The following is a 15,677-nucleotide window of genomic DNA, read 5'->3' on the forward strand; positions in this document are numbered from 1 at the left end:
AGGGGTCAATCATGTAACTTTATGTGAAATTTTCACTTTTCATTTTTCACTTTTTACTTTTCATTTTTCACACCTTGACATTTCACGTGAAACTTTTCACGTACAGCGTTATATATGTAGCTTGGATGCATGGAAAGTGAAATCATGAAACATAGTTTCATAGATTTTATATCTAATGAAAATTATTTTATTGATACAGTATTATTACATCTTTTAATAACCAATTGTATATGTACTACTTATCTGTTTTTTGGATTCAATGATATTTTTATATTTGCTAATAACATTTATGAGAACAGCTTTTTTCTCTGCTGTATAATTTGTGTTACGTATTCTCTTTTTCTTTGATTCAATTTCCTCAGTTATGTATAATTAATAAAAATAAAGAGATATGACACAACTAAAATTTATATGTATATTAAATTAATTACAATCAATGTTTGTATTGTAACGTTACAATCTTACATTTTTATTGTTATTACAAATCAAAGAAATTTCTCTTTCTTCCTCCATCTTTCTTGATTGAAAATTTTCTATTTTCTTCACCGTTTCCGTAGACACACCAGTTTTTCACAATTTCTTAATATAATAATTTAATTATTAGCGATTAAAAATAAATATTTGGATTTCTCTTGCGTCCTTGCGATATCTATGATTATATTACAAATTATCTTAAATTATCCAACATTGACAACATGAAACATGAAAAATTACTATCAAAAGTTCCACTTAACTAAATAATATTTTCGTGACATTCGTGCAATGCTAGCAAATTTTAAGTAACATTTATTCTAAACACACCTTAACTAAGCGAAGAACTGGAATGACCAGTTGGTGCAATCGGACCTAAATGGAAAGCACCCACTAAACCTACCTGAAAGCACAGAACATATAAGAGAAGTGAAAGCTCTGTATATAAGATGGGCAATAAAAGATGAGACTGTCATCTGATGGTGGAGCGAAAGTAAATTGTAGGATTTCGTCTCATATATACATGGGATAACACCCATTTGACCACGTCCCAATTGACTACTAGCCACACAGGGGCCAGCGTCTAGAATTTTTTCACTGTTCAAGCGCTGTGAGTGACTTACCCATATATATGTAATCTTTTCAATAGTTTGAAATTCACTTCTTTGAAATAGATATTAAATGATAATTAGATAATTAAGTAGGTATGTAAAATTAATAAAGACAAAGGTAAACATTATATACAAAATAAACATATTTATTACAAAATAAACCGCACAAATACATTATGAAAATATTTATAAAATATTGGGTCTATGCATAATTCCGTAGCGAAAATTGAGTAAATTTCAAACGCAAAATATTTAGCAAAAAAAAAACGATTTTAATCAATAATATGTTCCATTCTGTGACTTTCTGCCATCTCTCTACAAGCTTCATTATCCCTCTTTCATAGAAGTCCTGAAATTTTTGAGCAAAGAAAGAAGTCCAAGTGATTTTTAAAGACATCCAGGGAATTGAAGGTTTTGTTATTCAAATTGTTCTGTAGCATTCGGAACAAGTGATAGATATCCGAAGGTGCAAGGTCCGGACTATATGATGGGTGCACCAAAACATCCCACCCAAGCCGCAATAACTTCTGCCGGGTCATCAGAGAAACATGTGGTCTAGCGATGTCCTGGTGGAACACAACGCCCTTTCTGTTCGCCAATTCGGGCCGTTTCTGATCGATTGCTCGCTTTAATTTGGCCAGTTGTGAGCAGTATTTGGTCGAATCAATCATTTTATTGGATGGCAGTAGTTCATAATAGACGATTCCTTTCCAATCCCACTAGATACTGAGCATGATCTTCTTCGGGTGTAATCCAGCTTTTGCGACCGTCTGAGCAGCCTCCCAACGCTTCGACCATGATCTTTTTTGATTGACATTGTTGTGGACAATCCACTTTTCATTGCCAGTGATCATTCGCTTTAAAAATGGTTCATTTTGATGGCATTTAAACACCGAATCGCAAGCTGAAATTCGGTCCATTAAATTCTTTTTGCTCAGTTCATGTGGCACCCAACATCAAGTTTATTTACTATCCCAAGCTTCCGTAAATGTCTCGAAACAGTTGATTGGTCAATGTTGAGATTATGTCCGATCTCTGTAGTCGTCAAATGCCGGTTGGAGTCGATTAAAACCTTGATTTGTTCGACATCAGTAGTGACTGGTCGATCAGAGCGAGATCAAAATCTCCACAATGAAATTTCGCAAATCACTTCCGACACACACTTTCGCTTACGGCATTCTCTCCGTACACGGCGCATATCTTTTTATGAGTTTGCGACGCGTTTTTGCCTTTTCGAAAATAAAAAAGCGAAATACACCGAAAATACACGTTTTTTCCTTCCATGTTCAAAATATAATTAAACTTCGTATATGTTACGGATCTCGATGAATACTTTCTTAAAATGTCAGCACAAATTTTAGCTTTCACTTAATGTACGACACTTCATATGTTTAACACATGTGCGAGCAGAAAAACAACTACGAACATCTGCCGGAATTTCGCTACTATATATACTACTATATATATATATATATATATATATATATATATATATATATATATATATATAATATCTTTTATATTAATATGTTTTATATTAATATGAATATATACATATATATATAGTTTTTAGTTCATTATTAGTATTATGTGTGTGTGTGTGTGTGTGTGTGTGTGTGTGTGTGTGTGTGTGTAATTTACGTTTATATTTTTCATTTTATTAATGCAATAAATTTTTATAATAATATTTCTATCTAATCTATCTAATAGTACATATCTAATAATAAATCTTTATATTGTAATGTATATTATATCTTATATCTTATTATATACATGAGGAATATAAAATATATGTAATTTACTTCTGAAATGTTTTATTATTTTTATTATTATATTTCATAAATAATAAAATATAATGAAAAATAAATGAAATAACTGAAATATTTATTATTTTGTTATTTTATTTGTTAGTATATATATTTAATTTTAAGATACTAATATTTTACTTTTAATATTTCTAATTTTATAATGTTTATCTTTTGAAATTGGCGCTTTTTTCTATCCACACTATGGCGGCAGGTCACCTGTTTCAAGGCAAACCTCAACATCAAAGATGCCGACACTTACTGTCGTAACTGGTTAAATTGTGCCCTCAATCCCCATTTGGGGAGCTTTGCCCTCCCCCCCCGAATCTCCTATCATGCATAACAAAGTCACAACTCATATTCAGTTTTTCTGCCAAGTTTTTTTATTTTGAATGAAACCGCGTCGATTAAGCTCAATTTTATCAAAATCGGAGGTGAAGACTGGTATTCTAAGTAATTACCGGTAGAACATATCATGGATAATTATTCATTATGTTATTATACATTGCATTTATTTCATATTTCGTACGCATTTCGATCATCGACACGCACTACTACATCTACTATTTCATGAAACACGATTTTATCAGCAGAAATAGATGTGACTTATAATTTCAAGAGTTCAGGAATTGGTGGCGGTAGTGTACAGCGATTTTTGGTGTCACAAAAAAAAAAAGGCCGGAATGGCCGCTCTCAAGCTTTTTTCTGGTTTCAAAAATCTGGCATCCCTGCTGCCTACTCTTGATTTCTAGTTTTCATGATTGTAATGTAATCCGATCTAACCTCTTAATAATTGTGAAAAAGTGTTCACTATGTCAGTGAAACAAATTAAAAGTAATGCTGTAATTTTAACCTTCAAGAATTTATTGCATCTTATGTCAACAGAAATTTGCAGATGTAAGATAATTTTTGCAGCACTGCAATCGTAATGCTTAGATACTTAAATTTACAATGTTTTTAATCTATGTGATATTGTTTTGTAAATTTAAATTTTTATAAGATGATAATTCGCACTTATATTGTTTATTTATGAAACACTACTTAAGAATTTTATATTTTTACTTACAATGTCTGAAGGAAAACGCTATTATTTAGGTTAATATGTCACGGTAATGTGTCAACTTTTTTTTGCAGTATTGCTAATAATGCAATATTGCAAAATATTATATTAAAATATTACATTTATTTACAGGAAGCTGTGAAAGTTTATTGCTTACTTATGAAAGTTACTTAACGATTATCTTTTTACTAAGTGATATCTATTAAACAAGTTCAAAATGAATGAAAATGAATCTATGTACGGGACAACTTTGTCTCAAGAGTCTATCAAAGTTATAGCAGAGAGTATTGGTGTAGGTAACTTTCCAGACGAGGCTGCAAAGGAACTTGCAGAAGATGTGAGTTATAGACTAAAAGAAATTATTCAGGTTAGTTAAATGATAAAAGATTTTTATCAAGTTTTCATTTTATCAAGTTTGAAATAAAAATTAATTTTATATTTATATCTTTAATATCTTTGAAAAGATAAGACTAACATTTTCTAATTATTTATTTTAAGCATCATTTATATATTATTTAAATTTTCTGTTTGAGATAAATATAAAATTAAATATAAAGATATAAATTAAGATATAAATATAAAGATATATATCTTCTAATTTATATTTAGATATCCTTATCATCTCTGTTTTAAGAATTATAACAATGTTTGTAATGTTAAGTATATAATACAACACATATATAATTTTTATTTTTTAATAGACTATATAAAAATATAATGCTACATATGACATATAAATTAATAAAACATTTACAATAATTATATTTTTTGTAGGATGCTGCAAAATTTATGCGTCATGGAAAACGCCAACGCATGACTGCACATGACATAGATCATGCACTTAAAATTAAGAATATTGAGCCAACATATGGATTTTTCGCCAAGGATTACATACCATTTCGTTTTGCATCAGGTGGCGGTAGGGAATTGCATTTTGTAGAAGAGAAAGAAATTGATCTTAATGAGGTTGTAGCTACAGCTGGTGGACAATCTTGGCCAAAGCTGCCTTTGGAAGTTACATTGCGAGCCCATTGGCTATGCATTGACGGAGTGCAACCTACTATACCAGAGAATCCACCGCCAGTATCAAAAGGTTTCTGATTTTTTTATTCTTACAGAATATAATAAAAAGTTTTTCATATTTTCTGAAGTTATTAAAAAAATTTTTTTTAAATTAAGACATTCAGATACAATTCATATGTAGTCTTGATTTTCACTTCTTAATTTTTAATAGATGCCCAGAAATTGGAGAGCGTTGATCCAACTACTAAACTCTCCAGTAAAAATCAGAACATTGGCGTTGGTAAACCGGGTGGTGGTGGCAAAAGTCAAAAATTACGAAATGTGGAAACAGTTCATGTAAAGCAACTTGCAACACACGAGCTCAGCGTAGAACAGCAATTATACTATAAAGAAATAACTGAAGCTTGTGTTGGATCTGACGAAGGTCGCAGAGCCGAAGCTCTTCAATCACTTTCAGCGGATCCGGGTCTGCATGAGATGCTGGCACGTATGTGTACATTCATCGCAGAAGGTGTACGGGTCAACGTCGTGCAGAATCATCTCGCATTACTCATTTATCTCATGCGGATGGTTAAAGCACTGCTTGATAATCCAAGTCTTTATTTGGAGAAATATGTAAACTTTACTTTTTATTTTCTTTGATGTTTAATGAGTTTGTTGTGTGATTCTATTTTGATGGAATATTTCAATTTTTAGCTTCACGAACTGATACCATCGGTTGCAACTTGCATAGTTTCTCGACAATTGTGTATGAGACCGGAGGTAGATAATCATTGGGCATTACGAGACTTTGCTTCTCGATTAATGGCACAGATATGTAAAAACTTTAATACATCCACGAATAATGTACAAACTAGAGTTACTCGCATGTTTAGTAAAGCGTTGGCAAAGAATAGTCAGGTAATAGCCATATAAATAATACAGAAAAAATTATTAAATGAAAAATAATTTAAAAATAACAGATCAAGAAGTTGAGAAGTTTTATAAAATTATTTCTTATAGACACCATTGGCATCTCTATATGGAGCAATTGAAGGACTTTGTGAATTAGGTCCGGAAGTAATTAAAGCTTTGGTTATACCCAAAATTAAATCCATCTCTGAACGTATTGAATCATGCATTGAGGGCCAAGGACTATCTAGTGTGGATAAAAATGGAGCAGGACATATCAAAACTTTGCTTGTGGTAAAACAAATTTTCAAATTAAAACAATACGAATAACAAGGAGCATGAAACAATGAATGCTGGATCTCACGATTGTTTTAAAATAATAATACAAATAATCATACAATTAATAATAAACATGTAGCTAAAAGGAACATTTCGACCCTGATCCGGTCATTTTCAATGTCGCAAATGAGTCAAAAATAAATTATATCTTAATATGGTTTAGTGTAATATAAACTAAGAAAAAACTAAACGAAAACTTATCAATTCTATAAAAACTAAAACGCAATTACATGATGAACTTAAAACACACTCACATCAGGTCGCTCATATCAGGTTTTATCATTATATTACATTAAAACATGTTAGAATATAATTTATTTTTATAGGTCATTTGCGGCACCGAAGATGACCCAGGGTCAGGAGATATTTGTTTTATCTATATGTTTATTATTAATTGTATAATTATTTGTATTGTTTTATAACAATTGTACATGAGATTTGGCGTTCACATTTTATGTTTCTTGTTATTTATATTGTTTTCATAAACATTTAGCTGTGATTTTTTACTTATTTATTAAATAAAAAATATCTAAGAGTAAGATAAAATCATCTTTTAAAAAATTAACAAAATTATTATCGAAAAAAAATTCAAGTTATTTTTTTATGCTTTTTCACATAAAGCTTTATAATAAGAATTTCTTAAATTATTGTATGTAGCAAGCATATATATATATATATATATATATATATATAGAGCAAAAAAGAAAATTTATTTCTAGAAGATTAATGTAACTAATATCTTTTAATATTGATTATATTATTTTTGTTCTTTTATATATTATTATATAAATAATTGTATGTACCAAAGAATTGTAAAAAATATTTCTAGAAATCAGTGGCACCAGTCTTGAAAACGATACGATCACCACCGGATTATGTGGAGGAATACAAACAGGATTATGGATACATAGGACCTGCATTATGCGCTGCAGTTGCGAAAGCTCGTACACAACCAGCTGCTTTAACGACTACGGCTACAACCACCGCACTTACCACGAATCAGCAACAAGGTTCTAATTGCACAGGAAAAACACTCATGCAAACAGGCAAGCAAATTGATGATGTGGCGACATGTGTCAATTGAATTGTGAATATAATTTACATATTATAATGTAGTGACCAGTTCGAATCCAGGTCAGCAACCCAGTCGGACATTTATGCTTGGCACAAGTAGAAGTGCTACTGGATCTTCCTCCACTGGTGGACAAAAATTTGTTATTTTGCAATCGCGCTCACAAACGCCTACTGTCTCCAATATAAATACTATCAATACTGGTACGATTCAACAACAGCAGACACAAACACAGGTACAACAATCACAATCACAGCCACAACAACAACAACAACAACAACAGCAACAGCAGCAGCAGCAGCAGCAGCAAGTTAAATTGGCGCAAACTAATGTCGGTCAACAGAAGACACATGTACAAAGTTCTACACCGAAATTAGTTGTAGTGTGCATGTCTGCCAGTGGTCACACTAATACATCAATGACGCAGGTATCATCCCTTAAATTTATTTATTAGAACGTATATATTTTTGGTTTAAGAAAATCACAAAAATGTATATATATGTATATAACTACAGAAAATATTTCATTTCTTTAGCAAGCAAATCTTACGACAAAAACGCAAAATGTCTTTGTTACGCAACAAAGTGTTGAAAGATCACTCAGCCCGGAAGAGGAACAATCATTTCAGTGAAAGTATATAAATATATATAAAGTATATAAGTTATAAGAGATGAAAATAGAACTTCCAAATACTTCCTTTTGTAGTTAATACATTCTTTAGAATAAGAGAAAATATTTCTAAATAAAAAAATAAACTTATATGAAAATATTAGAAGCTTGTATTTTCAATTTCTTATCTAATAAGTTTATCTTTTTTATTATTTTCTTTTTATTTATTTAGTTGTGAATTTATTTTATATTATAAATCTTACTTATATATTGGATGTTTTATTATTCGTAGATTGCTTCTTGTAGACAAATCAAACTAACAAAAAAAGGTTTCATATATCATTTTATGATTTTTGCGATAATTAATGAAGAAACATTCATTAATAAAGATCTGCAAATGAGTGTGCATTTAATGATATACAGAGTGATTCAGAACAACCATTTGTCCTTAAAATGTCATATTCCTGAGTCAATTCTAAGATGATTTTTCCTCTACCAAATTTTTATCAGAAACTTAGTTTTTGAATTATGAGAGAAAACAGTTCGCGAATTACAGACCGCATACAGAAGATAGGCAGGAGCGGTGCAACTCACTATTCGACGCGGGCGATTACGTGAGGCACTCGATGCAATCAGCTGATAGCTACACGCGAGTATTGATACATGCAACACATGCATATTTGCATCTTATCACACACACACACACACACACACGCGCGCGCGCGCGCGCGCGCACATGCAATCACTCGCGTCGGACATCCGCTGAGTTGCATCACCTCTGTCTATCTTCTGTACGCGACCCGTAATTCGTGAATTGTTTTCCTTTATAATTCAAAATCTAAGCTTCTGATAAAAATTTGAGAAGAAAAATCATCTTAGAATCGACTCAGAAATATGATATTTTAAGGACAAACGGTTCTGAATCACCCTGTATAAAAATAATAGATTTGGAATATAAAAAAAATTCATCTTCCACAATTTCTTCAATAAAAAATATATTATAGATGTATAGAAAATATTGAGAAAATTATATGGAAGATTTATTATATTTAACAATTTATTTATATTACTAGATTTTATATTAAAGTCATTTTCATTTTATACACGAAAATGAAAAATGCGATAAGTCTTGAAATTTCGATCAAAATACAAACTGTTTTCTATTTGTGTATTGTTTTATAATTATATTATCAATGTTATAATTTCATTTTTTAAATTTCTTTTTAAATTTTTTTAATATTAAATTTATATACAGATAAAAGATCACGAAAATCTTGTATGGTTCTAATATTAAATCAGATTTGCTTTATTATACTACTTGTTATAAATTAATTTATTATCTTATATGTTGTATAATCAAATATATTAATTATAAACGAAATTTTATCTACTTTTTGTAAGGACTGTTTTTGTCGATTGTTTTTGCTTCGTCGGATCATATTTAAATGTCTTTATTATGGGACCCTTACCAGCGCTATTAAATTGTACTGTATCTGCTCGTTCTCTATCAGCTAACTGCTTCGTTATCTTCATGTTTGTCCAGGCTAAAAACAACGATATATGTATTTAATGTAATATACTTTTGCAAAATGTATATTTTCTTTATATTATTTGTATACAAGTGATTATTTAAATTGCCTAGATCTGAAGTTGAACTGTTACATTATTACAAACTTTTGTAAAGCATTGATTATAGCATTGGTTTTTAATACATAGTAATATATATTGACATAACACTATATGATATTATGAATACTTACATTCCTTGAAGTCTTTAATAAAACCTTTTTTATTATGAGATGCTGGAGCATCATGTTTTATCCGAACAGGCATATTAAGAGTTTTTCTTATATATGGGGTTTTCAAAATACTGGTTTGTAGTAAAGAAATGATGTTTGTTGATACCCAATATGTTAAAATAGTCTACGAATATAAAAAAATTAAGTATTACAATATTATATGCATTACAATGCATTGTAAAACAAAGAGAAATATTTAAAATGATACATGATATACAATTAGTTACAATTAGTTAATTATCTGCTATTTAAATATTTTACAACATATAAATGCCTCAATATTAATTTTTTACAATTGTAATAAAAGTAGCATTATTTTTATACTTACACCAGGAAAATGTATCATAAATGGCAATATGATAAATGGCAGAGCTCGAAAAACATATCGAAACATGCCCATTGCATGAATATTAGTGCCATCCGTACCAAGTTCAATTGTGATAAACATTGTTACACTGGTAAGTATCGGCATTATATAATAAGGATCATATACAGTTAGATCCTGCATCCACAAAAATCCACCTTCTTTTAAGCTTTCCACTGGCAGAGCCGCCATCTTTTTTAAGGCTAAAAAGAAGGAGATGAATACTGGCGCCTATAAAACATTAGCATTGTGATCAGGGAATTATTTTTTATATTATTTTATTTTATATTATCTTTTTTACATACATACATATTTATCTAAGAGTGTTACATACTTGAATTAGTGGTGCCATGAAATTCTTTGCGAAACTAACATCGTTCTTTTTCATATAATGCATCAAATCTGTTGCAATTCGTGCACCTGTTTAAGGAAGAACAAATTACTATCTTATTAATTCTGGCAAATTTGTCAAATGCAGTTTTCAACGAAAAAAAAAAATTCTTTATAAAATACTTGTAACATACTTTCCATATGATCACCAAGATTTCTGGCTTCCGTCAATTTCATATGCATCGATTGTATTGTTGGCATATGATTTGTGAGTTTAATCATATTCTTTTGTGATTTTATCACCAAAGGAAATATGAGAATCCTCGCGCAAGTAGTAGCTGAAACAATGCAGTTATACTCATGCATTACAATGCAATTACATGCATGTAAAACAATGCATTTAACACTTGAATTTTTATCAAATCAATAAATAAATTTTATGATAAAAGAAAGAATACCTATAACAATTGTCATCCACCATGGCATATCTAAATGTATGTGCATGAATTCTAAGAAATGTTGCACAAGTCCAGGGGGAGTCCAACCACCTAGTCCTAGGCTCTCAAAAGTTGGTTCACCATTTGGATGAAATTTCATAACATTTTCCATTATTTCCTGTATTGGTGTGGGTGGATCTATATATATATTATATATTTATTTTATAAAATTTTTTTTTTGTTTTCTTATTCTCTATTATCACAACATAACATTTTCTTCAAAGATAAAAAAATTACATAATAAATTAATCTTAATAAATTAATATGCCTTATTTTTCTTTAATATTCATTATGATAAATGTTGATAAATTTCAAGAAATGTTTTAAAGAAGTCTCCATACAAACCTGGTATTTCATCATATGGATTTGTGGTCTTTTGTGATGGTGTTTCATTTGTACTTGCATTACGAACTAAGGAAATTCCTGTAATTCTGCAGATCTTATATTGATTCAGTAAATTATTATCTTTAAAAAATCTTTTTCTTTGAGCAACTAAATGAATGTGCCTATGTGTAATAATTTCCTAAAAAAAGAATTCTTTACATAAGCAAGAAAGTATCATGGTAAACAATCAGTCAATAATAAAATTCTTATATAAAAAAGAATAGAACAAAGAATAAAAAGAAAAAGAACAAAAATGAAAGTAAAATATATCGACACATCCAATTAAATGAATGTATTTAATAGAAAATTGTCGACATGCATACGTATATTTTTTGTAAAATTTATGACATTCAGTCATTGTTACTCATATTGTAACCTATCGTTTCTTTGAAATAAGAATCCATCGTTTTTTTATTTCTCGTTACCAGTTAATAAAGAGTTAACCTCTAAAAAGCCGCAAAAGTACTTTACCCGCGAAATCGCATATGACTTTAGCAGCGTCTGCCGATGAACGATTGTAGATGCCCGCATCAACATTTTTGCACCTTTTGATTAAATTGTGATTTTTTTTTTTATTAATTTACGAATTATGTTAGAGTCTTCACGTATATACAACAAACCCAGCATGGAGCGCGAGAGACGAATGCATAGGGTCTGTTCTTTTTAGCTGAATTGGCTGCACTAGTTCAGAGTTTATCTTTCTTTTTTCAGTGTAAGAAAGAAAGATAAATTATAAAAAGAACAGGCCTATAGAGCAGAAGTTATGTTGCACAGTAGTGTAGGTGTATATGTGTACACGTGAGTATAAGATATGACCACACACACACACACACACACACACGCGCGCGCGCGCGCGCGCGCACCACGCACACACGCACGCAACAGGATATTATCGTGTTAATTACGATGTTGAGAACTGGAGAAACATTGCGAAGTTTCTGAATTCTAAGAATTATAGAGAAATACATATTCTCAACCGTGCTCAAATTCGATGACGCTTTTCACTTTTTGACAGACAAGCTTAATTTGTCAATATTTCTGGAACTTTCAAGTTACTTATCGCAAGAGGAAGATTATGTAGCATGGTATCCCATGTTTAAAGCTTTTGAATTCATGTCACCTTTCTTTTTATTTCAAGAAAGTGAAGATATTAAGGTAAATTACAAAATAGATTTAATTAATTAAATATAATAATATACAGGGTGTCCAGTAATAACTGTATCACCTCTCGTGGTATATAGAACGCATTATACCGAATAGAAAAATTCTCTTTCATGATGCGTTTTTGGTAATAATCAATGAATTATTAATTTTTTATATAGATCTGCGAATAAACCTCCTAGCGTTATCTATTGGCAGGCGTGCGTCAAGATGTTTAGAGATGTGATTAACAAATACAAATGTTAGAGCATTCGTTTATTACATTTATCTCTAAACAACTCGTCGCGTTTCTAACAATTATAAATGCGCATAACATTAGACTGTCTTTTTATGCGGGCGCACGTTTACAATTATTCGCGAACCTTTATAAAATAATATCTTATTAACTATGATAAAGATAGCAAAATGATAGAGGCTTTTTCTATTCTATAATATAAGCATAACTTTTTAGCTTTCAGTAGCCTGCCCACGAGAGGAGTTTTATCATTAATTATGACACATCCTGTATACATCATCTCTAAAAATTTAATATTAAAAAAAAAAAAATGGCAGAAATAAAGCGCAAACATACACGCCCTGTAATATGCAAAAAATTTTTTCATACAAGAGATTTGATGATAATTTTTGAAAAAAATACACTTATCTTTTATCGTATTATATTTATTTTAATAAAGAACGGAAATTCATAGACGTATTATATGTTGATATACTGTTATACTGGTTTTATTACATTAAGTAACAAAAAAGTTGAAATTTATATCTTATTACTTTAGGAAAATTTTCGGAATATATTAAATAAACGTCTTAAGAAAGTAGGATATGACGAAGATACGAAAAACTTTCTTAGTAATAGTTTCAAGCAAGAAGCTGTAAAATGGGCATGCATTCTCGATTCTATCGAATGTAAAAAAGAGGCTACTTTTTGTTACGATGGAATCTTGTAGCTGATAAAATCAGGTATAAATATAATGTTCTTTTCCTACTTTTATGTTAATTCCTTTTTATGTTATAATGTAATTATTTTTTATTTAAAATACAGATTATAAATTATTATTTTCTAATAAATTTGTTTTTTTTTTTTTGTATACAGTGCACATTATGATCTCTCTGTAGAATGGAAAGAATGGAAATACTGCAAAGGTTTAATGATAGCAAACTACTTGGAAACAAGTTTTAAATAAATATATGTTAGATAAAAATCTTTTAAAATTTTTATCTTGTACTAAAAATGTTACAATCATTATCAATTATATGGAATTAATGTTAATAAATCCTAAGAATCAAATCAAGAATAATATTTTGATTGATATTTTTCATTCTATTATTGTGAGGCATGCAAACAATTCTTTAATACTTAATTACATATTAACAAATTTTGAGAAAGTTAAACCCAGGTAATTAAGTTTTCCTTTATGAATATATACTGACTATAATTATGATTATTATTAGACACGCTAATTACAAATTCGTTATATTGTTTATAGAGAAATCAATACCATTGTTGCGTTAATTGATATTATTAATCATGTGTATTCTGAGAAACATCTTGACACGCTAAATTATATATAAATAATATTAGCAAACAATATTAATTTACTATTTTTAAACTAGCTAATATATTTAAATATAATTATTTATATCTTATTTATGCTATATACATTACTTATTATAAATATTGTCTTTGTGCTTGCATAAAAAAATTATACTGCATTCAGTTATTATGATATATATGATGATAAGTTACTAATTAACAACAAATATTAAAACAATTTTAGATAACTAAATTTATAAAAGATTTTCTAAACAAGTTACCAGGTCCAAATTTAAAACATATTAATATTAATTTTATTCAAGAAATGCTGAATTACAAGGTAAATTTTATAAATTTAAAATACTCAATTATTATTATATGTATGTTACTATTATGTGTATTTATTTATATGCATGCTATATATGTAAAATATTAAATATCGAATTCGATTAAACTTCATATTATATTTGTGAATTATATCATGTCAAAACTGAACGTCCAAACTGATCCAAGTTCGGATAATAATTAATAATTTCGAGTAATTTGACTATTTTTTATTAACTGAATTTTCCCAGATGCTCGTTCTGTTTATTTATTTGCATTGATACTAATTTAAAATATAATATGGATATAACATATAAATAGAATGATTAAAACATCTGATAACATTTCAATAACGCGACAGAATCTATGTACTTGTAATTAAATCTTAAGTTGCAATATTATGGATTATCCGAAGTAATTTTGATTCCATATTCTATAATACAAATAAAATACAAACATGAATAAAGTTTCAAATAATTATATACATAATATTTTAACTTAATATTATCGTAATATTTTTCTCTAAATTGGAAATTATGTCATGTAAAATTTTTACAGTAACAATTTATTGTTTATAAATTATAAATATTTTAATAATTTGTTTCAGGTAATAACACTTGAAAAAATAAAACCATTAATGGAACATAAAATAAAAAAACGTTTATTTGAAGTAACATCTCAGAAAAATCATATTCAAAATTTTGTTCAAAATAAAAAAACAAACTTAAATGGAAAATTTATTAAATTAATGGCAGATAATGAGACTGTAACATATTTTCATTTATCATATACGCTTTTTATATTATTACATTTAGATTTTGATAAATGTTTGAATTAAAATATATTTAGAGAATTTTTTTAGGAGTATTCGAATTTATATATTAATAAATTAATAAATATATATTAATATATCTTTTTTGTAATTAATTTGTATGTTAAATTCAAAGAGTTGATACACTAATTTTAAAAACATTTTAAGAAATATTATTTTGACGTTATATTAAAATAATATATTATATTATTAATATATATATTAATATATATAATAATTATTAATATAATATGTTAAAATATAATTTTCATTAAAAAGTCAACATTCATAAATTTATATATCAAAACAGTATAAAAGGCGTATATAATTTTATTAACTCTAAGTTTATATAATTATAAATTATAATTTGAATAAAATCTTTATTCTTAAATATATTCTTATATGTCCTTTGAATTTTTATATAATTTTATTACAATGTAATGTTTTCGAATAGATTTAAATTCTGCAATACAAGATATATATAATAAACGAATATTGTAATCTTTTCTTGATTTATATCTTTATTTAAATATTTAATTTTAATATCTTTATTCTTGATTATTTGTTCTAAACTTTTATCTATCAATTACATTCT

The 15,677-nt window shown here is 28.3% G+C and overlaps 2 protein-coding genes and 1 long non-coding RNA gene across 3 annotated transcripts; 2 read left to right on the forward strand and 1 right to left on the reverse strand.

The window, feature by feature from the left end:
* Nucleotides 1–3,207: 3,207 nt before the first annotated feature.
* On the forward strand, nucleotides 3,208–8,047 carry LOC105434178 (transcription initiation factor TFIID subunit 6). Its single transcript, XM_089073345.1, has 9 exons — nucleotides 3,208–3,784; nucleotides 4,080–4,314; nucleotides 4,722–5,040; nucleotides 5,182–5,585; nucleotides 5,667–5,870; nucleotides 5,973–6,155; nucleotides 7,030–7,246; nucleotides 7,317–7,699; nucleotides 7,808–8,047. Exons 2-9 carry the CDS (start codon nucleotides 4,165–4,167, stop codon nucleotides 7,901–7,903), a joined length of 1,956 nt encoding a protein of 651 aa, XP_088929471.1. The 5' UTR covers nucleotides 3,208–3,784; nucleotides 4,080–4,164; the 3' UTR covers nucleotides 7,904–8,047.
* A 1,108-nt stretch (nucleotides 8,048–9,155) lies between these two features.
* On the reverse strand, nucleotides 9,156–11,945 carry OXA1L (OXA1L mitochondrial inner membrane protein). The gene is made up of 8 exons (XM_089073353.1): nucleotides 11,727–11,945; nucleotides 11,217–11,394; nucleotides 10,833–11,009; nucleotides 10,569–10,712; nucleotides 10,379–10,464; nucleotides 10,009–10,275; nucleotides 9,642–9,804; nucleotides 9,156–9,425 (listed from the first exon to the last, which is right to left on the reverse strand). The coding sequence occupies exons 1-8, from the start codon at nucleotides 11,790–11,792 to the stop codon at nucleotides 9,265–9,267; spliced, it is 1,242 nt and encodes a 413-aa protein (XP_088929479.1). The 5' UTR covers nucleotides 11,793–11,945; the 3' UTR covers nucleotides 9,156–9,264.
* A 175-nt stretch (nucleotides 11,946–12,120) lies between these two features.
* On the forward strand, nucleotides 12,121–15,174 carry LOC148937338 (uncharacterized). Its single transcript, XR_016138469.1, has 3 exons — nucleotides 12,121–12,410; nucleotides 13,190–13,373; nucleotides 13,507–15,174. It is a non-coding gene; the product is annotated as an uncharacterized LOC148937338 (long non-coding RNA).
* The last annotated feature ends 503 nt before the right edge of the window (nucleotides 15,175–15,677 follow it).

The sequence above is a fragment of the Pogonomyrmex barbatus genome, unplaced genomic scaffold (genome assembly GCF_055798465.1).
Source record: "Pogonomyrmex barbatus isolate J1 unplaced genomic scaffold, ASM5579846v1 scaffold15, whole genome shotgun sequence".
NCBI classification, from domain to species: Eukaryota; Metazoa; Arthropoda; class Insecta; order Hymenoptera; family Formicidae; genus Pogonomyrmex; species Pogonomyrmex barbatus.

What these genes read in the sequence shown, in the direction of transcription:
- OXA1L (XM_089073353.1), bottom strand. Translation starts at nt 11,792, where the DNA reads ATGTTGATGCGGGCATCTACAATCGTTCATCGGCAGACGCTGCTAAAG. An exon ending in AGTCATATGCGATTTCGCGG is followed by an intron (nt 11,395 to 11,726) that starts GTAAAGTACTTT and finishes TTCTTTTTTTAG; the next exon opens with GAAATTATTACACATAGGCA. An exon ending in TATTAAAGACTTCAAGGAAT is followed by an intron (nt 9,426 to 9,641) that starts GTAAGTATTCAT and finishes CGTTGTTTTTAG; the next exon opens with CCTGGACAAACATGAAGATA.
- LOC105434178 (XM_089073345.1), top strand. Translation starts at nt 4,165, where the DNA reads ATGAATGAAAATGAATCTATGTACGGGACAACTTTGTCTCAAGAGTCT. An exon ending in TCCACCGCCAGTATCAAAAG is followed by an intron (nt 5,041 to 5,181) that starts GTTTCTGATTTT and finishes AATTTTTAATAG; the next exon opens with ATGCCCAGAAATTGGAGAGC. An exon ending in ATATCAAAACTTTGCTTGTG is followed by an intron (nt 6,156 to 7,029) that starts GTAAAACAAATT and finishes AAATATTTCTAG; the next exon opens with AAATCAGTGGCACCAGTCTT.